General features: G+C 45.5%; 6 protein-coding genes across 6 annotated transcripts; 3 read left to right on the top strand and 3 right to left on the bottom strand.

Annotated features, from left to right (window-relative positions):
• Window positions 1–8,106: 8,106 nt before the first annotated feature.
• LOC120454755 (intraflagellar transport protein 52 homolog) lies at window positions 8,107–9,810 on the bottom strand. The gene is made up of 3 exons (XM_039640263.1): window positions 9,660–9,810; window positions 8,807–9,452; window positions 8,107–8,749 (listed from the first exon to the last, which is right to left on the bottom strand). The coding sequence occupies exons 1-3, from the start codon at window positions 9,770–9,772 to the stop codon at window positions 8,204–8,206; spliced, it is 1,305 nt and encodes a 434-aa protein (XP_039496197.1). The 5' UTR covers window positions 9,773–9,810; the 3' UTR covers window positions 8,107–8,203.
• Window positions 9,811–10,176: 366 nt separating this feature from the next.
• LOC120454771 (cytochrome c oxidase subunit 5B, mitochondrial) lies at window positions 10,177–11,560 on the top strand. The gene is made up of 3 exons (XM_039640264.2): window positions 10,177–10,350; window positions 10,783–10,956; window positions 11,343–11,560. Exons 1-3 carry the CDS (start codon window positions 10,269–10,271, stop codon window positions 11,447–11,449), a joined length of 363 nt encoding a protein of 120 aa, XP_039496198.1. The 5' UTR covers window positions 10,177–10,268; the 3' UTR covers window positions 11,450–11,560.
• A 276-nt stretch (window positions 11,561–11,836) lies between these two features.
• On the top strand, window positions 11,837–12,566 carry LOC120454787 (cytochrome c oxidase subunit 5B, mitochondrial). Its single transcript, XM_039640265.1, has 2 exons — window positions 11,837–12,134; window positions 12,192–12,566. Exons 1-2 carry the CDS (start codon window positions 11,951–11,953, stop codon window positions 12,473–12,475), a joined length of 468 nt encoding a protein of 155 aa, XP_039496199.1. The 5' UTR covers window positions 11,837–11,950; the 3' UTR covers window positions 12,476–12,566.
• Window positions 12,551–14,072, bottom strand: LOC120454739 (tRNA (adenine(58)-N(1))-methyltransferase non-catalytic subunit TRM6). Its single transcript, XM_039640262.1, has 2 exons — window positions 13,003–14,072; window positions 12,551–12,940 (listed from the first exon to the last, which is right to left on the bottom strand). The coding sequence occupies exons 1-2, from the start codon at window positions 13,991–13,993 to the stop codon at window positions 12,597–12,599; spliced, it is 1,335 nt and encodes a 444-aa protein (XP_039496196.1). The 5' UTR covers window positions 13,994–14,072; the 3' UTR covers window positions 12,551–12,596.
• Window positions 14,073–14,915: 843 nt separating this feature from the next.
• LOC120452016 (equilibrative nucleoside transporter 1) lies at window positions 14,916–16,769 on the top strand. The gene has a single exon (XM_039636062.2). It carries the CDS (start codon window positions 15,288–15,290, stop codon window positions 16,662–16,664), a length of 1,377 nt encoding a protein of 458 aa, XP_039491996.1. The 5' UTR covers window positions 14,916–15,287; the 3' UTR covers window positions 16,665–16,769.
• Window positions 16,770–17,009: 240 nt separating this feature from the next.
• On the bottom strand, window positions 17,010–18,895 carry LOC120452024. Its single transcript, XM_039636074.2, has one exon. It carries the CDS (start codon window positions 18,827–18,829, stop codon window positions 17,876–17,878), a length of 954 nt encoding a protein of 317 aa, XP_039492008.1. The 5' UTR covers window positions 18,830–18,895; the 3' UTR covers window positions 17,010–17,875.
• Between the last annotated feature and the right edge of the window lie 778 nt (window positions 18,896–19,673).

The raw sequence follows: 19,673 nt of genomic DNA, 5'->3' as shown, positions 1-19,673 counted from the left end.
GGTCTTTAGCCAAAAATCACAGGGCAGACTAGGCGACATACGGCCAGTTTCGTCTCCTCTTTTGCTCCCTCTTTCATGGCAAAAGGTTATTTTTATTTTTTGGTTTTTTTTTTGTCAACTGGCGTCTGGACGACGACGACAACGATCTTGGAGCAAGTTATCCCTGCACGGCTCAGCGCATCGCGACAGTTGTTAACGTGTTTAATTAGCCCTGCAAATTCAATGAATTGCGACAGTAACAGTTAGGCTTAACAACACACAACAGCCCCCGCAGCAGAGCAAAGTCTCCCACTCCGCCAGGGCACTCCCTTCTCCACATATCCAAATATTTGTGCAGCCATTTTGAATTGTCCTGGTGCTGCGAGGACGTGGAATCCTCCCCCGTCGGCAGGCGAGGATTTTCGAACGCATGCGCGCGGAAAAGCACTCAATGTTGACTCTTGAAGGTGTGGAAATGTGAGGGAGGGAGGGAGTGCTAATGGAATGGTGCCATGTAGCAGGGCGACTGGCGGAGGGCGTTTTCCTAATTCCATCCGACTTTAAGCCGTAAACTACGGTGTGGCTTTAAATTGGTTTCCTGGTTCGGCGGCGCAGCGGCATAACTTCCTTTAATGAGTCAGATAAAATGGGATCGGCATGATATGCAATAAGGAAATCATTAGTAATATTAGTAATACTCGAACATATTAGTAATTATATAGTACTACGGTGGATAACATTGCACTCTTCAGTGGGATGGATTGCAACAATACGCACAAATTATTTGTACTATACTAATTGATAGTCGTTTTTGGCAGAAACAAATAATTATTTTGAAAATGTTATGTTGTACTACAATGACTACTAAACTCATAAATTTTTCTGTGACTGAAAGCATAAAGTAGCCGTTTATTGATTTCCAAGCCCAAACCATTGGACTTGTCCATCAACCTGTCTAAATCCTGCACTCCATCGATTGCCTTCAATTGGATTTACTCTTATTTTTCAACAACCATTTGTTTGCCTGCTGCGGTCTTTGGAATATTTTCATTCATAAAACTCGAGCGACGTCGGCTGGGTAATAGGATTATGCCAGAGGCGCACACGTGCTCAGTGTCAGAGGCATCGGCTCCATCTGCAGCTCCAGCCGCCTCCATCTGTGACCAGATGCCGAGTCCAGCTTGAGATGGCAGCTCGACGACTGGGAGTTGGACCGCTTGACCGATTCAAGTTAAGTGCATAAATGCATCGGCAGTCGCTGAGCGCTGGGTCTCAAATGCTCGCTGCCTCTTTATTGCCATGGCTCTTATTATTAGTGACGGATTTCCGAGTCATTAGACAAAGTTATGTCGCGGACCACCGCGTCTGTTTAAGCTACTTAAGTGCGCCGCCCACAGTCCACTGTCCACGACCCAAAGATCAAGAATCAAGAATCGAGCATCGAGGTTGGGCTGGATTGGACTTGACTAAAGTGGTGGACAGCGATTGCTCGAGGGGAGTGAGTTGCTCATGTCGCAATTGACAGGCGTCAGCTTTGGGCACTAAACTGCTCAGCTCAGCTCAGCGTTTAATAAAGCAAATAAGCTGATAAATGCCAGCGATTGTTGGCCCGAATGCGACGCATTAATCTACAGGGGGAAAGGCTTTCTTCTCAAAAACCCCGAACGCCGTTGGGCTTCCAAGCGGGTCACCCACGGCACTTAAACACAAATCAATAACTTTATTATACAAAAACAAACAGCCAGCCAGCCAGCCGGCCAGCTTGTTTTACGAGCTGAAAAGCGTCTTGTTTAACTGCCCTGGACAATGAGCACCCGCTGGGCGCGCTAAGAAAAAATCACTTGGCATCGGAGCTGGCGACAGTGTGCTGGAGTAGGACCTGCAGGAGGAAGTGGAGCCGGAGTAGGTACCCAATTGGGATGCGCAGGCGAAGGGTCCTGCTTTCGGATAATTTATGACCAACCAGTTCGGCCCAAGCGCCAGTTGACAGTAAGTCACCAGCGGGAAGAGCCCACAGCCAGCTGTCCGGATGAGTCAGCTCTGGAAAGTGGTGGTGATGGTGGTGGTGGGTTTTCAAGGCTTCGCCCGTCGGCTGGTGGAGGGAACTGCTCAGTGGAAAACCTCAGGCAAAGTTTAAAGTTTGGATGTGAAACACATTGTTTTTGTCTCATGGAAACAGCAGTAGTTACAGATACCCAACTTTTTTTTATGACTAATCCCAGGCGATGACAGGCTGGCAATGCCAAGTTTACTATTCATGTAAGTAACTTTTATAATTGCTATAAGATCGCGATTAGATACACACGCACACATGAATTGATTTAATTCAGCTTGTGGGCACAATAAAATATTGGGATTTATAGTACTCATGTTTATTCCATTGTAATGTAGCCCTATGGCACCTGTTGATTGGAACCACCGCGATGGGAAACCCCTTTGCTGATCCCTTCAAGACGATGCGCCCCCCGTTGGCGTGACCATTGTTGATTTTGCTGCCCTTGTGATTGTGACTGTCGTCCACATACCTATCGCACTGAAGTTTATTGACTTTTGTATAGACATTCTCGATTGTGGATTTGGCTGATGTTTCTTTTTTGTTTAGCCGCGGGCTATGTAAACGGCGCCAGATTTCGATTTCGAGACAGTCACCAACATTCACCCCATCACACACACACACACACACACAACTGGTTATTTTCTAAAAGGGTCAAGTGTCAGCCAGCAGAGAAGCAGGGCCCACAAAGGAGAGGTAGAAAAAATAACAAATTACACAATATAAATAAATAAATAAACTCTGTCTGAAGGAATAAAGGCTAGCGTTGACTTATGCAGTGGGTAATTATGGGTATTAATGGAGGTGTAATCCATGCATATACTCTCGAATTTATACTAACAAACTGCTGCTTCGGAGGATAATTAAACACATTCCTCGAAAATAACAAGCCGCTTTCATAAAACCCAATCAAATATGTAAACTGCGACCTTCCGCCACTTGGCCACAACGCCACCCCCTCGAATCGCGTATCAGGCACATTCCGAGATGAAGCGATAAGGGCAAGTGTTTGATGACCCTGCCGCAGACCCAACACTCGACCCATCATCATCTTGATGGGCCTCATCAGTGTCAGGGAGTTGGGAGTGGAGTGGAGTGAATTGGAGTCGGAAGATCTTGGCACGTGTAAACGACACCCAAATTAGAGGCAGATTATTTAATGTTCGTCTGGGCCACTCGGCTTATCTGCGACTCTTCCGAGAATCGGGTACGTGAGGTAGAGTCGTGGGTCTGGCTGATTCCGGCGGAGCTGCAGCTACCAGTGGTGCCTTGATGAGCTTATCACAACCACATCGGCCCAAGCCAACTCAGCCGCCCCAGCAGCTTTGTCATGTAAATGCGTCCAAAATCAATCTGAAACTTGGCGCCAGCCTAATGAGGAAAAAGCGAGAGGCACAGCAGGTGCCCCCGAACGCATTTCCCCGCAAAGCTCGGTTAATTGAGTTATAAAAATTATACTTTATGCATACAATTTGCATTTTTATGCGCCTCAAATGTAACGTGCACCGATTTGATTTATGGAACAAGTCTCAATCTCCGATGCCCGTTGTCCATTGTTGTGGCCCCGTGGGCGGCTGGAAATGTGACAAATGGCTAGGTGTGACTTATAGCATTTAAGGTGACGATCATTTGGATGGAGATAAGACCGGGCTTTCCTCTCTCACACATCTACGGTTTCAGAAGGGATTCAAATCGGGTGATTTCGAAATGTCAGCATCATGGCAGATTCGCGTGCGGCTCCTCGCCGAAATATAAGCAAAACTACCATGGAAAATGCCATTTATGCGATATAAAACCATCAAAACCGCAAGATCAGCGCCGTATCAACCTGGAAACACGCCAGGGGAACCTTTTTTTTTACTTTTTGTCAATTACACATTCAGTGAGATAAGGGCGGTGTGATGGGGATGGATTTCGGTCTACAAGAACTATTAATGCCCTGAAATCAACTAAAGTTTATATATAAATATTTATTTAGTTATAAGCATGGGGTATTCTGTGGCAACTGCCATAAATAAATAATAATTTATCCACTCATATTTTTCTGATCATCATTAACAACAGAATTTGCTGTTTTTTCTATTAGCCTGAGAGCAACATCATTTAACAAACCTCCCGAAAAATAAAGTACAGTATAAACTCGTTATCCGATTTCAAGAAAGCCAGCTACCTTAGCACTTTTATAGAGAATAAGCCGCAGACAACTGAATGACGCGCTTTTATTTTGCATGATTTTTGCTCCCGCTAGTTTTCTTTATAATTCTGCCATTATTTGTTGCATGTTTTGACATTTTTATAGCTTCAGCGACGACATTGCGCATTTCTGCTTAGCTGCACATAGAAACTGAATCTCAACATAACACTTTCAAAATGGCTAACTGGGCCATAAAAAACGTTGACGGGCAAACGTCAAACTGATGGCCAGTTGCCCATCGTCTTGGCCAGCCAGCTGCCCTGCCTTATCGGGCCAACACATTTTGTCCTTAAACGTTTTACAGCTACCAACTGTCGAGCTGGAGTCCAGTTCTCCAGCCACGGAACTGGAGGAGCTGAAGGAGCTGGAGAAGCTGGGGCTGGCATCCACTGAAAGGCTGCTGGATGGAACACCCATTTAACAAGTCAGCCCGTGCGGCCAAGACCATAAATATTGGCAATTTAACAGAGTCAACAGTATGGCACTCTGGCACTCGACGGCACAACTCCGGACTGGGGGACATTGGGCATTTGGCTGCCGAACGGGCATGGGGGGCTGGGGGGCTGGGGGTAGCCAAATCGGAGGGGGGTGGGGACTCTGGATTGGGGGTCCATAATACACCTTGTCGTACACGATCCTTATCTCTTGGAATTTCTCGTGCGTGTCTGGCGTGCCAAAAAGTATAAAAATAAAGCACCACGAACCTAAAGCAGCTCATTGAAGTTCACCGAATGCTGGATGCACTACATGTCCTGAAAAAGTTGTACTGAAAAGTTAATCATTGCTTATTGGCACATATAGGGTTAAGCAAATAAGTAGCCATATAAATTATTAGGCATATGAAAAACAGTGAAACTGGTTATTAGTGTGAAACCAAAAAATAATTTAATTTTGCTGCCAGAATCTCGCGAATTCAATTGGAAGACTTTAAATAATGTACAAAAAACGCTAATTCAAAGTTAGGACTAGTCCTGCACAAAGGCTGCGGAGTAGCAATGATACCCTTGCTGCAACTGCGGGTAGTGATAGCCTGGTCAGGAGCTGTCGCTGTCGGTTGCCGACTTTGGCAGCGGGAATGGAGATGGAGTTGGAGCTGGGATGGAGCAGGGATGGAGTTGGAGCTGGAGCTGCAGTCGGAGTGCGCGTGAAAAATTAGCCGTGGAAATGCGTGTTGTGGTTGTTGTTGTTTCCGTTCTGGTTGTTCTTATTGGTGTTGTTGCTTTGGTGGTGGTGTTGTTGTTGGTGCTGTTGGTGATATTGGTGATGTTGCTGGTGATGTTGATGTTGTGGCCTGTCGCCATTTCTCGTGGGGCGACTAATAAGCACAACAAGCTCATAAAATTTCGAAAGCTGCGCAGTCCGATTTTATTTCCTTTTAAATTGTACACGCGCTTCGAGCATTTTTACCCCGTTTCGCTGCAAGATATTCGATTTGGATTTCGGTATTTGCTGGGTGGAGTGTGTGATTTGTTTAGCATTTACACGCATCATTAGAGCTTGTTGTACAACGGCGACCTAATGATAGATTAATAACAATGCCACAACATAAAAGACAAGCTTTCTATTCCGATGATGGCCATATAGACATTGACATTGGGCCCCACAGCGACGGCAACAACAACCACATGGAGCAGTCAGCAGACAGAAACAACAACAACAACAACACCAGTGGGGCGACATCCATGGAGACAAAGACAAAGACGGACAGAGTCCAGCGGACGAAGAAGCGTGCCAAGCCAATCTTGGGTCAACGGTCCGGCAGCCGGAGCGCTTTAACCCTCGCGCGGGTCAGAAGGTTCGTTATCGCCCAGTCACTCATACGGAGATTATACTGAAAATCTATGGTACAGGAAATATAACAAAAAAAATTTAATGATTATACCTAGAATGGTTATTATTAGTTATTAACTCCTCTTAACCCAGATATAGCTTGTAAGAGTTACCACTTGAAGGGAGGCAAAGTGTGGTGCTGCCCAAGGGTTAACTGGAATCTCCCATCTGAGCCTATCTGGCCTGTTAATTGATTGTTACATTCGCCTCGTGTGACCGAGTGTCTGTTTATGTTGGTGGATGTGTCTGGACAGCTCCCCCCCCACCATACATTCCGTGGGATTAACCCACACCACGGATGAGCACAGAACTCCACCTTTGCCCAGCTGCGATGCAGACGTGTTGTTTTTTATGATTGCCCATTTTTGACAATGAATAAAAATGATTATAGTGTCGCACGTTTTGGTGGCTGTAATTTAATTAAAGCGATGTCGCCACGACCCGCATCACGATCACGGCATGCTCCATGAGGGTTTTCCCGGAATTTCCCCACCAACCATGCCAGAGATTCATACAGGTGACAAATGCTGCACAGTTCGGAAAGGTAACTAATTTATAAAGTCCGATTTGTGTGCGAGAAAATCGCAGCTGGAAAAAAAAAGGGATGCGGATGCGGATGGGAAAACAAACGCAGCACTTGAGGAGGCAGGACTTTTTGGATATTTGCGCTTGCTTTTGGGCAAACGGAAGTGCGGCAAATACAGCTGGATTCGTTCGGCAAACAGAATCGAAGTAAAATCATTTTTCCCTTCGCTTAATGAAACTGCCCTCGCTGCCCAGATGGCTGAGGAAAAGTGGAAGGTGGACGAGGACGTGGATGAGGATGAGCAGCCGGGAAAAACTTGTGCGGCTTCTGTGCTCCGTGAGCCTGTGAACGAACCTGTTTGCACTAAATACGAAAGAGAAAGAAAAAACCAAACGACTGAAACCATGAATGAACTGCAACTTGGACTTGGGCGGGCATTGTCACTGTCGATACAGATATATAGAAATGCACTCAAGGTAACTTCCTACTTGGCCGGTATCCGATTTCATCCCAACCTCTTTTCCCCTCACAGATTATTGCACCTCCGCGACTCAGCCGTCCAACGTTATATTTAGCGGTCAGCCCAAGAAAAAGCCAAACAGAAATAGCAAACAAAATGGCCAACACACACAAGCGAGGGATCGGGGAACCCATGGAGTTCCACTGCCCCGCCTGCGGTGTGGGAACCTTCAATATTGATTGATTGAGCAGCCGTTGTCCGGCGCTCGGGGTCGGGGTCACCACCACCACTCTGGGCCCTTCGACGGGGGGATTTGGGGTGGAATGGCTTTAAAGTAGCAACATTCGGAAAATAATCCATAACATTGTTTAATTTATTGGATAAATTAAAGTTTAATTCTTAGTTAAAATTTACTTCTTAGAGACTTACTTAGTTTATACATATTTTGTTCATGTCAACAACTGTCTTCAGGTAAAACTTCCATTACCAAACACATCCTAAGTATCCACATACTCTAGGGAAACATTTTATCTCTAGAAGAAAATCTAAAAAATTTACAACCGCCAGTTGTGCAGAAGTATTTTTTAAAGGACTCCACTCCCCCTTGGGAGCCCAGATTGATGACACTATTTGTTGTGACAAGCATTAACTGGTGGTCTCTCACACACTAGATCCTCCCGCATCCCAATTAGCAGGGAGGGAGGAGTCGCCCCTCCGGAAAAACGGAAACAAATTGTTGACACCTAAAAACAAAACTGCTCCTCGGAAATTCCCTTGGGAGATCTGCGTGGTGAGGTGGCGCCCCTTGGCGTACGGGGAAATATTAATAAAAATAATTAATTGTGTTAAATAACCAATTTTCGTACTAAGCGATGGCAGAGCCGCGCATAAGTGCAGCTATATAGCTTTACTTCCCACAGGTCTTGTGTTTCCCGCACTCCAAAAATTGCCTTCGGTGTAATTCAACTCGGGAGCCCTGCGGAGAACGGAGGAGCATTATTTTGCTGGCTTGCCGGCCATGTTTGAATTCGAGTCGCCAACATGTTTACATAAAACAGACTAGGTTTTCAATTTTAAATTATATATATTCACATAATTCGAATTTTGCTGATGGCCGAACTTTGCCGAAAAAGTTGCAAGGAATGTAGTAATCGGAGTGTTCTAATCCTCCGCATAAGGTCTGTAGCTGACAATTTGGCGCGCCACGATGTTGAGTATCTCGCGGGCGGCCATATCCTGGCGGTCGTCCACAATAGCCGTTATCCTGGCGCACTCCTTTATGTAGTTCTCCAGCTCCCGCTGATTGAGAGCCCTTCTCTGTGGCTCCTTGGACTGCAGCGCCTGCAGCACCTGGCCGGTCATGTGCGCCAGCTGGGAACGAGCTCCGCTGAAGGTCTCGTCGAGATCGTACAGCTCCAGCGGTGGAGCCGAAGGCTCGCTGAAGATGGGCGGGAAGGTGGCCAACTGGACGTTGGGCAGCGGAATCTCGAACTGCGGCTTGATGATCTTCAGCGGCTCGTACTTAACGTGCAGTTGCCCATAGGTATCCATGACGTCCTTGAGCAGGCGGTTGCTCAGCCTGCAGAGCCTCATGTCGAACATCTGCTTAAAGTCCGTGGGCATGTCGGTGCCAATTGAGTCAATCAGGCAGGCCTTGGGCATATCGGCCAGGAACCCAATATCGGTGAAGTGCTTGTTGTCGCTCAACTTTGGAACATAATGTAATTAGTTTTAGGGAACACTTTATATTGGTAATTCATCTACCTCCACATCATTGAAGTCCAAGTGGGTGTAGGTAATCTCATCTGCTCCGAGCAGCTTTATCAGGTACTCAAACATGGCATCGTTGGTCTTGTCCTGCAGATACTTATCATGCCAAATGTATCCAGATCCCACCGCCAGGATTTTTCCACCTTTCCCGTTTGTAAAGTAGCCGGCTAGAGGACGATTGAAGGGATACACAACTGGACCCGTGGTAAGCAGGACATTCGCAGGCTCAGATACATTCAGCGTAGCTCCATAGGGGTATTGAAAGTGTATCTTGTACTTCTCGTCACTGAAATCGTAGTCCACCTTCTCGATGTCCAGCTTGAGGAGATGTCGCCACATGGACTCGCAGACAACGCCGCCACCCACGATACACTCCTTGGGATGGAAATTCTTGTAGTAGTGCGGTCGCACCACAGTGTCGCCGTTGATGTAGATCCCGTACTGCTCCAGGAAGAAGTTTACGTTTGTATTGAACTCCGGCTCCCCACCTTCACCCAGGAACACCACCAGACTGCCTCCTTGCACCTCCACGTAATGCTTCAATACCTCGAATTCGTCCTCCGTGAATCGATCCTGTGGTCCGGCGAGAACGAAAATCTTTACCCGAGCCAGACGCTCCTTCCTGAGTTCCGCATCATTTCTGTTAAAATATTAAATATATTAAAATATATATTAATAGTTTATTCGGGTGTTTTGATGTATCGCTTAAACTAATTCTATGATAAAGATTAAAAAATTCGGTTTTAATAATATATAATATATTTTGAAAATAAGTATGAGCTGATTGAATTAATTGTAGAAAAACTTTGTTTTTTTACTTATACTGTAATGCTTATTGAGCACGTACTGTTCCACATTCCAATGAACCTTTAGCTTGCGGTGCAACATTTTATAGTTGTCCGATATTTGGAAGCGTTCATTTTTTGATATATCAAAACAGATAACCGGCTTGCTGGACATGATTTATGTAGTTTCTATTTAACTTAAAAATTATCAAAACAATTTTTTGTTTTTACATTTGGTTGCCCGGCAACGCGGTGGCGCCCTCTCGCGGATCCGATAACAGTGCTCTGCCGGTGTTTTGAAACACTTAGGAATGCGTAATTGTTGAACACTGCAAAGTGACCGTTGTAAAATATTTTTAAAAAGTTGGTATATTAGTATATAAGGAAATTATTCGTTATTTATTGTCTTAAGCACCCCGCTGCTTAAGGCAGACTTTATTTATATATAACATGTAACATTAATTTTGTTGAATATATGTAATTTCTATAAAATGGTTTTTATTATAGCTTTATAATTATTTTAATCACAATTTTATTAAAAATTTGCAAGCGGCTGCGGTATTTTTTTCTTACTTTCCCGCGGTCACACTGGATCTAGTTGTGTGAAAAATTACGAAAGAATTTTTGGTGTTCACCTCTTAAGACCGACCGAAATTTTCGCAAAACGAACAATGGCACAGATCTGTGGACGCATGGCGCTCCGTGCTGCCGCACGCCAGAATGTTGCCTACACGCCCGTGCGCTTCTGCAAAAGTAAGTGGTGAAAAGCAGGAGGGAAATCACACGGCCAGCTGCTTTTCGGTCACGTTCGTCGACTTGGCGGAGGTTCTGCCCTGGAATTGCATAATATTGGCGTGCTGGTGATAGGACACCAAGGCACTGTGCTCCACTCTCCTGGAAAGCTGCAGGCTTGGACCCACAGAAAAGTGTCTATGGAAAGTGCGAGGTTATGTAATAACTATGCGCTGGGAAATGTGCGACTTGTGGACGGAGAGGGGGAGCGGTGACACTTCAGTGCGGAGTTAGCACCTTGACAGAAGCTGGCCGGGATTAACCTCCGAAGACCTATACTTGTGACAGAGCCTACGGATTTGGGGCGTCTGCTGTTTATGTAACCAGCGGCCCAGTCGCTTATCAATTTATGAGCTAATTCCTAATTGCGTTTCCCACTTCTCCGCATTGCAGTGATGAACGATCCTTTGGAGCACGCCACTGGTATCGAGAAGCGCGAGCTGCTGCTCAAGGCCGCCGGCAACGATAATCCCTTCGACATGAAGGTCTTCAAGCGGGGCGCCGGCACCAAGGAGAACCCCAACCTTATTCCATCGGCCTTCGATGCCCGCATTGTGGGCTGCATCTGTAAGTAGTCCAAGATCCCTAGCTGCGGTCAGGATAATGGCATTATTTTGAGTATTCTATCAGCAACTTTCATGATTTTGTTCTATTTATATGCATTGCTATAACGTTTATGTGCGAATCAAACAATGTGTCGCGTAAATGTATTTATAATATATTGCTTAAACTTTTTATGAACGCTCTTATGAACTATACATTGTACTTGAATGTTTTTATCCCGAATTAGATAATGTTTTGAATAATTTGTTGCACATACTTAAACTTACCGAGTCATATTCAAATGAATTACTTGAACATTGCTAAGAAAAGCTGAGTGCCTTTATGCTGACCAAAACTTAGCCCAACATTCGAGTAGAATACTTTCTAACATACTTTTTATTCCAACTCAGGCGAAGAGGATCAGACCTACGTGCAATGGATGTGGCTGCAGAAGGGCAACCAGAAGCGCTGTGAGTGCGGTCACTGGTTCAAGCTGGTGGAGAAGGCAGCTGTTTAAAGTTATTATTAATTAATTCAATAAACCAATTAATAACAAAAACACAACAACTACTAAGCTAAAAGTCAACCCACTTAGCTGTCCAAATAAACAAACATCAACCCAAAAAAACCGAAACTGTGAACAGTAAGGAGAGAAAGGGCGGCGCAGATTCCATTTTCAGATCTGCAATCGTATTTTCCAACTCAGCCGAGGAAAGATGCTTTATTTCACTCTAAAAAACGAACAATAAAGTCTAAAAAAGAGATTTTGAGTGAAAATCAAAGGATTTCATTTGCAAAAAGCTTCATTTGCATTGTTAGAATGTGCCAAAAAACCGGAGAAAATGTAATTTCGTGTAAAATTTTAAAAATCGGAGAACTAATTCGAAATTAGTTAAACAAGTAGGCGTCTTAATAAGCATTCAAACATTTTTAAAGGCTATGGTTCACACTTACAACTCACTCGAAGTGAGAATTCCTCTTGCGATAGTCGTACAATCCTAGCTAAACTCCTGTAAAAATGTCGTCCTACATTTCGCGTCTACTTAAGGCTCAGTCCGCCTCCAAGCGTCTTATTTCGAATTTAACACAGCGCGACGGAAAGCTAAGCTTTTTGCTTCGGCGACTAGGACTGCAGCGGCTGGGAGAACCAGCTGCTGCTCCTGGACAGCGTCCTATATCGACAACTCAGGTGCAAAATTCGGGTAAGTAGTTTGTTGGAGCTTTCAAAGATCCCCAGATCAGTTCTCATGTCCCATTAGCACTTATTGAGGACGAACAACTGGTCACCGGTATTCAAAAGCGCGAAATGCTGCTGGCCAAGCAGGGCTGCGAGGACCCTTGGGGCTTCTCCAAGGTTATAAGGCGCGGATCAGGAAGGGAGAACGATCCCACAGTCGTGCCATCGGCGTTCGATGCTCGCATCGTAGGCTGTCTGTGCCTGGACGACCGCTTGCCCAAGTGGATGTGGATTGAGAAGGACGAGGGACCCAAGCGGTGCGAGTGCGGCCACTTTTTCGTCTTAAAGAACGTCCCACCCGTCTAGATCGATGACACAGAGCGCTGTACTTAACACAAACACACCTGGCATGATCCTCACCTAGTATTAAACATTGCATGATATTATCAAAACAAAAGCTTACATGTATTTGTTAGTCGCACAACAACTATCTTAGCGTATAGCCTGTCAAAAGGTAGCCACTATTTCCGCTCATATTCACTTCCGGATGGGTGCGGTTGGGCAGGATCTGGTAGGTGCGCAACCAGTTCGAGGTCAAGTGCAGACCCGTCACCTTGCCTGTGGTTTTCAGCTCCATGAATGTCTCTTGCAGTAGCTCCTTGCAGGTGCTGAATACTACCACGGGTCTTGATGGTTTTACAAGAGGCAGCAGCGCATGCAGAATGCTGGACGGGTGCTCCTTGGCTGCCACCACCAGGCTGTCGAATTCAGCGTGCATTAGGGCTGTGGCTCGCTTGTTTTCCAAATGCCACCGCGGAGGTCCCTTTGCTCCTATAAGAACATAAATAGTATTTGCATTTGTCTGGATAACTTTACTATATTGTAAGCAATACCTTCTCTACCATTCTTTGACTCATCCAGCTTGGGTTTCTTTGTGATCGGTTCTACAGCCTCCGGTTGTTCCTCCGTTGGCGTCTCCGGCTGGGTTTCCTGGGGTTCACCTTCACTGGGTTCCACCGCCGGGATTTCTGTCACCTTCGCCTCTTCTCCTTGGTAGAACTCCCTCAAGACGGAATAGAGATTAACGGAAATGCATCGCTGCTGCTGCTCCAGGGGTAGTTTCAAAGCTAACAGCGCCTGTTTCTGGGGCACATTTCCCGGATGCATGTGCACTAATGTGCCCTCCGTGCCTGCGCCTATGGAGTTCAGCATGGCCGCCGGCAGTAGACCATTGGTGCCACTCTCGTACAGCAAATAGCTGCCGAAACCACAGACGCCCGAGTATGAAATAATCTGCGATAATGTGTCAACGCGAATGCCCATAACCTTCTCCGAGTCTTGGCGGTAAAAGATGTCCAGCATCAGTCGGATCGTTGGCTGGCGGATCTGAACGAACTCGAAATACTTTTTCTCCTTCTTTAGCAGGTACTTCTCCTGGGAGTACTCTGTTCGGTTGTGGAAGGTCTTTGAATTCTCCACAAGCTTCTCGATGATTTTGCTGGAGTCGTTGCCCTCCTCCCGCAGTTGGGCAATGTCCTCTGGCTTCAGGGTCTGCGCTTCCCCGTCATCGCAGATGTCCCGGTTATCCGCTCCACTGCTGGAGATTCCCAGAACCTCACGGGTGCTTCGCAGCTCTGTCTCGCTGCACAGCTCCAGGGTGTGTTGCCTCTGCGCACCCCTTTTGCCTGGCTTTGTCTCCTTGACGCACATCTTGAACGTGGACCCATAGGGTTGGTCCAAAAGGGACTTCAGCTCCAGTGTTTCTTTGCCCAAAGTGGCCGTGGTGTCCAGGCTGCCGAACTTTTGTAGCTTCGTATACTTCTGCCGCTGGATGACTATGTAGTCGCCCAATTGGATTCTAGGAATGGCCTCTTCAGTGGCCATTGTCGCTACTCTATGTAATGATTCTTATAAACAACGTGTTTGTCGAAAACAAACGAAAAGCCGCAAATTCTAAGAGGGGCTAGAAGAGGAAGAAAAGTTCAGTGCTGGAAAACGGGCCAATCTGGTATTTTAGTCACCTGTTGCAGGTTTAGTAACAGCATTATATATGGAAAGCTATAATTAAGAACTAATCAAATTCTTGTTTTGGTCATTAAAAAGTATTTATGGAAATGAGATGATCATTTTATTTCCTTTATGTGTTTTGATTATTTTACTGATCTGGCAGCCCTATTACCTGTTGCTTGGTTTTATTGCAGTTAAGAAATAAACAAGAGTGTTTATTTATGCTGAGACTGACATTTAATTTAATTAATTAAATTATTTTTTCATGCAATCGGAACATAAGAATTAAGATAACATTCAATCTGGAACACAATCTAAATACTTGTAGTAAAAAAAATCACAAAATAAAAAACAACAACAAATATGTACATACATTACCAACTTTTGTGATAAGCAGTTGGTTGCTATTACTTTTTAAGTGTAACATGGGTGTAGCTAACAGGGGTTGTGACAGTGGGGGTAACTCACATAACATGTACATTCAATTACTTTGATTTAGTAATACTCAATATGTACATACATTACCTACTTTTGTGATAAGCAGTTGGTTGCTATTACTTTTGAAGTGTAACATGGGTGTAGCTAACAGGGGTTGTGACAGTGGGAGTAACTCACATAACATGTCCATTCAATTACTTTGATTTAGTAATACTCAAGCCAAGAAAACATTATTTACAGCCTCTACTAACGGCCCCTCTTGACGGTTACGAACGGAAAAGACTGCGCCCATGCCTGACGGCACCCCTAAAATCGCGTGCAACTACGCCCATAAATCATAATTTTCAACGGCGTGGCAACTCCCTTCGATCGAGTACAGCTGAGCTGATACAACGCGGCGATAATCTTGTAGTGCGGTTATAACCTTTGATTCGATGCGATCTGTGCTGTAATCAGTGTTCTTCGGGCACTGCAGTTGGCTCTCCACGTGACCGTTAGTTCCAGGCGAACCTCCCGCCACGAGGATAAACCCAAGCCCGAAACCAGAGTGGTGCACCAGGCGAAGGGGAAAATCAAACCTTCCCGCCCTCCTACCGGTTTTGTAGCCCCCCTCGAAAAATAACTGACCGCGCAAGTTTTCGAGTTTCAAGCATACGCCCCAATAACTGCTGTCGCCCGCATCAGCAGAACCAGAAAGAAATCCAAGCCAGTACAGAACAGAAGTCGCGCAGATATGGCGGAGGCTAAATCGGAGAAGTCGCCTTTTATTGGCAAACAGCAGGCGCCGGTGACGCTGAATCCCTCGTGGGAATCCAAGCTGCCGCCCCACGATTCCAATGGCAAAGGATCTACGTCGGTGCTGGCAAAACTGGGCCTGCCAGCGCCAAAGGATAAATTCCTTATCGTGTTTTTTATATTCCTGCTGCACGGCGTGGGCACTCTGATGCCCTGGAACATGTTCATTACGGCCAAGTCCTATTTCGAGGACTTCAAACTTGGACCGAACAACACTGTGGCCACGGAAGTGAGTTACCGTACCCATTTCATGCAGAATATGGGCTTCGCCTCGCAGATACCCAACCTGGTATTCAACTGGCTGAACATCTTTGTCAACTTGGGCGGCGACCTGACCACCCGAATCGTCTACAGCATCATCTTCGAGATGGTCATTCTGCTGGTAACCATTATTCTGGCCATGCTGGACTCCTCCCAGTGGCCGGGCACGTTCTTCTGGGCCACCATGGTGTGCATTGTGCTGCTGAACGTGTGCAACGGCATCTACCAGAACACCATCTACGGAATTGTGGCATCGTTGCCCATCAAGTACACCGGCGCCGTCGTCCTGGGCTCCAACATCAGCGGTTGCTTCACCACCGCCATGGCCTTTATTTGCGGAGAGATCTTCTCGTCCATGCGGACCTCGGCCATCTACTACTTCGTGACCGCCATCCTAGTGCTGCTACTCTGCTTCGACACCTACTTTGCGCTGCCGTTGAACAAGTTCTTCCGCCACTACGAGACCATCAGCCGGAGCAGCGAAAAGAAATCGGACTCTAAGGTGCAGCTAAACGTGCCTTACTGGCAGATCTTCAAGAAAGCATCGCCGCAACTGTTCAACATCTTCCTCACGTTTTTCGTGACGTTGTCGGTATTCCCGGCGATTCAGTCCAACGTGCAACGCTCCGATCCTGATTTTGTGGTAGGAAAATCACACTTTGTACTGGTCACTTGCTTTGCGACCTTCAACGTGTTTGCCATGCTGGGCAGTTTGACCACATCGTGGGTGAAATGGCCGGGGCCAAGGTTCCTCTGGGTGCCAGTGGTATTGCGCCTGGCGTTCATCCCACTGTTTGTTATGTGCAACTACGTTCCGCCGGACTCGGTGCGCAAACTGACCGTATTCATCGACAATGATTGGGTGTACTGGGGCATCGGCATCGCGATGGCCTACAGCTCCGGTTATCTTAGCTCTCTGGGAATGATGTACGCCCCGCAGACGGTGCACACCAAGTACCAGACCACTGCCGGAATGTACGGAGCTGCCATGCTGATAACGGGCATCTTCTCCGGAGTGCTGTTCTCGTACCTGGGACCATCTTTCGTCGTGTAGTCTTACATTATTTCGTATGACACTTACTAACAATTATCATTGTTCATTGCTTTGCACTTACTTGACCCATATTAAATTTAGTTTTGTGCTCAATACCAGTTTTAAGACCTGGCCATTTGTTTCGGGTCAATCAATTATTTAAATTCTTTTAATTTAATAAAGGTTTTTTAATTTGCTTTTTAATACATCATCGAAATTTTCAAAAGTACTGCATCATTATGGACATACATAGTTTCCGAAATGTTGTTTGTATTTGGGACCATATTTCATGGTGCCTTACATTTCTTTGCTCACTGGTTTCTACGCATTTGACAAATATTAAATTTAGTTTTGCGCTCAATTCTAGTTCTAGTACTAACCAATCATTTTAACACGTTTTATTTAATAAAATTTTTCAATTTGTATTTTATTACATCAACGAAATAATACAAAGTTAGTGGTACAAATTAAAACAACAATATACCTCGTATCCATGGGAAAATTGTGCCGACAAAAGAGGAAAGGGAACTTGCAGAGTCTGACAATTGGGTCCTAATTGATGTACATATATGTATCAATTAGGAGGGGGTCTAACAAGTCAATGGAATATTTGGTTCGTTTTATCACAGCTTCATCCGATTGAATGAAATAACAAAGTGGCACAATTATGCACGAGCAAAGCATTTAATCAATGCATTCTTTTGGTGCCCACCGAAATTGTGGACACTCTTGTATTGATAAATAAAACTTTCAACAGAAAACGTATAAATAAAATAAAATTAAAGGTGTTGTCAAATGTTCTACTAAAATAATAAATGTGCAGAAAACGGCCTTATACAAAACTAATTCAATGAATTTCAAATTGGCAGAAAGGTTACAAAAACGGGATTTAACACTTTTAGGCACGTTGGTCAATAGAATCTCAAAAATACTTATTATTGCATCTGTGGTAAGGTTTAATGTCATCTTCCAGGGTAGCGTAAACATAATTTCGGTATACATTCCAAAACCGATAGAAGTGTTTGGACATGGCGCCGAAAAATTATTGGTAAGCAAACAAAAGAAACCAAACACGAGCCTTATCTGAGAAGACACATAATTACCATGGGGAGCAGCTAGTAGCAGATAATCATATCAGTTCCACTTGTCACTTGGGTGACGTCTAAGTACCTATTTGTGTATTTACAGGGGCAAATGTGGGGGGGCAGCTCCGAGGAAGATCCATGACCATCTCAAGGTGATTTCTTATCTCCGCCCTGCGGATTCGACAAGAAGTACATGATCTTCAGAAGCTCATTGAACTTTGGGTTGTCCCTGGGAGGCCGTTTTTGAAGGCCTGCAATCTTCTCGAGGGCCACCTCCACATCCACCACATTGCACAAGATTGATTGCAGGCGCTGGGGATATTTTCTTGAGGCTTGCTCCACACGCGTGCGCGTTGTCTCCAGCATGGCTAGTTGTTCCTGGGTGCTTACCTTGTGGTAGCTCACCACCAGCGTGTTTAGTTGAGGCAGACTATCGGCCAGTGGGAAGCCGTAATCTTCGGCATCCGATAGCCCAAGTCGCTCTAGTCGTTTGCTTCCCTCCGTCTGCAGAATAGTCGCCTCTACGGGATACCGATTTGAGGTGAGGTCCAGATGCTTCAGATGAACTTGTTCCAGCAACTCTGTGAGAAGGGGCAGCTCCACGGAGCATTCGGGTGCCACTAGGGTCTCTAAATTGGAGAGTCCAGTGAGGTACTTTCCCGTGATGTACGCACTGGAAACGCTTAAGCTACGCAGCTGGCGACAGCTCTTCGCAATAGTGCTTATCATGCTATTGTTCATGTTCTCATCGGCAATGCAGAGCTCGCGGAGATTGCTGTAGTCCCGGCGCAGGTAGAAGGACAATTCGGGTCGCATCAGATGGCGACCCAAGTACGAGTCGAACGCCTTCTTGTGCACGTTCCAAATGTACAGCTCCTCCATTGCAGGGCTCGTCAGTTCGAAGAAATATATGTAGTCCTCCTTACTCAACGGCTCCAGCATGGAATCGGACACGGAAACCTTCCGGTAGCGCGGCTTTCGCCACACAATAAGACAGAGGAGCTCTTCAAACCGCGGCGCCAGCCTGGCCATCTTGATCTGCTCCACGAGCGGCAAGAACTCTAGTATATTACACACGCAGTCATCGTTTAGTCCCTCCATTGTAAATAAGTAAGAGCTATTATAAATAAGTAAATATTATGTTCTTGGGTAATACAGTGTGACCAGACGGTGGGCGGCGAAATATACCGTGCACCTCGAAAATGAAAATACTGAATGGTACGGAACTCTTTAGTATGTATATATTTTGAAGTTAATTGGTAAATTACAGGGTATCTGTTAGTAGTCTGAACTAAAGCACTCTCACTTCTTTATAGACAACTTTTAGTAACTGAAATTCAGCGAAAAATTGTCAAAATGAATTTAATTATATTTTAAACAAGTATATATAAGGAAGTATAGATTTATTTAGTTTTGATTTTAGTTTCGAGTTACATCAATCATTGAAAGTTTCTGCAATCGCCACAACAGCCAAAGGAAAAACTTTCTGAGTGCCCACGGCCCGTAAATCGCATTGCATACGTATCAATTAACATTTTGAGTGGATTTCCATGTTGAACTGTCACTTTGATGCGCATCGTGCGGCATTCGGCGCCCCCAGGACGCCCCACCAAAATCGAAAAGCCCCAAACCCAATTCCAATATCCCAGTTTGACTTTTTTCGAGCCGCTTCTCTGGCTCGCATGATTTGTGCGTGACCATGCGAAATGTAAATTATTTATGTATTGTAGGGGCATTATCCTGCAGCAGTATTGAGTTCTGCTCTCTAGACTTTTCTTTCCAGAGTCCAGAGTATGAGTCCTTCGTAGTCTGCGTCTCGGAGTCTGCTTAACAATGGCGCAAAAATAGCCAACTGTCGGATGAACCCTTGTCAGGAGATGGGACGCCAATTGATTGGCACTAGCGGCCGGATGGTGGATGATGGGAATAGCTGGTGTGCCCGGAA

This window comes from Drosophila santomea, chromosome 2L, assembly GCF_016746245.2.
Source record: "Drosophila santomea strain STO CAGO 1482 chromosome 2L, Prin_Dsan_1.1, whole genome shotgun sequence".
Taxonomy (NCBI): domain Eukaryota; kingdom Metazoa; phylum Arthropoda; class Insecta; order Diptera; family Drosophilidae; genus Drosophila; species Drosophila santomea.
The sequence above is the reverse complement of the archived record's forward strand: the minus strand, read 5'-3'. Positions and strand labels throughout refer to the sequence as shown.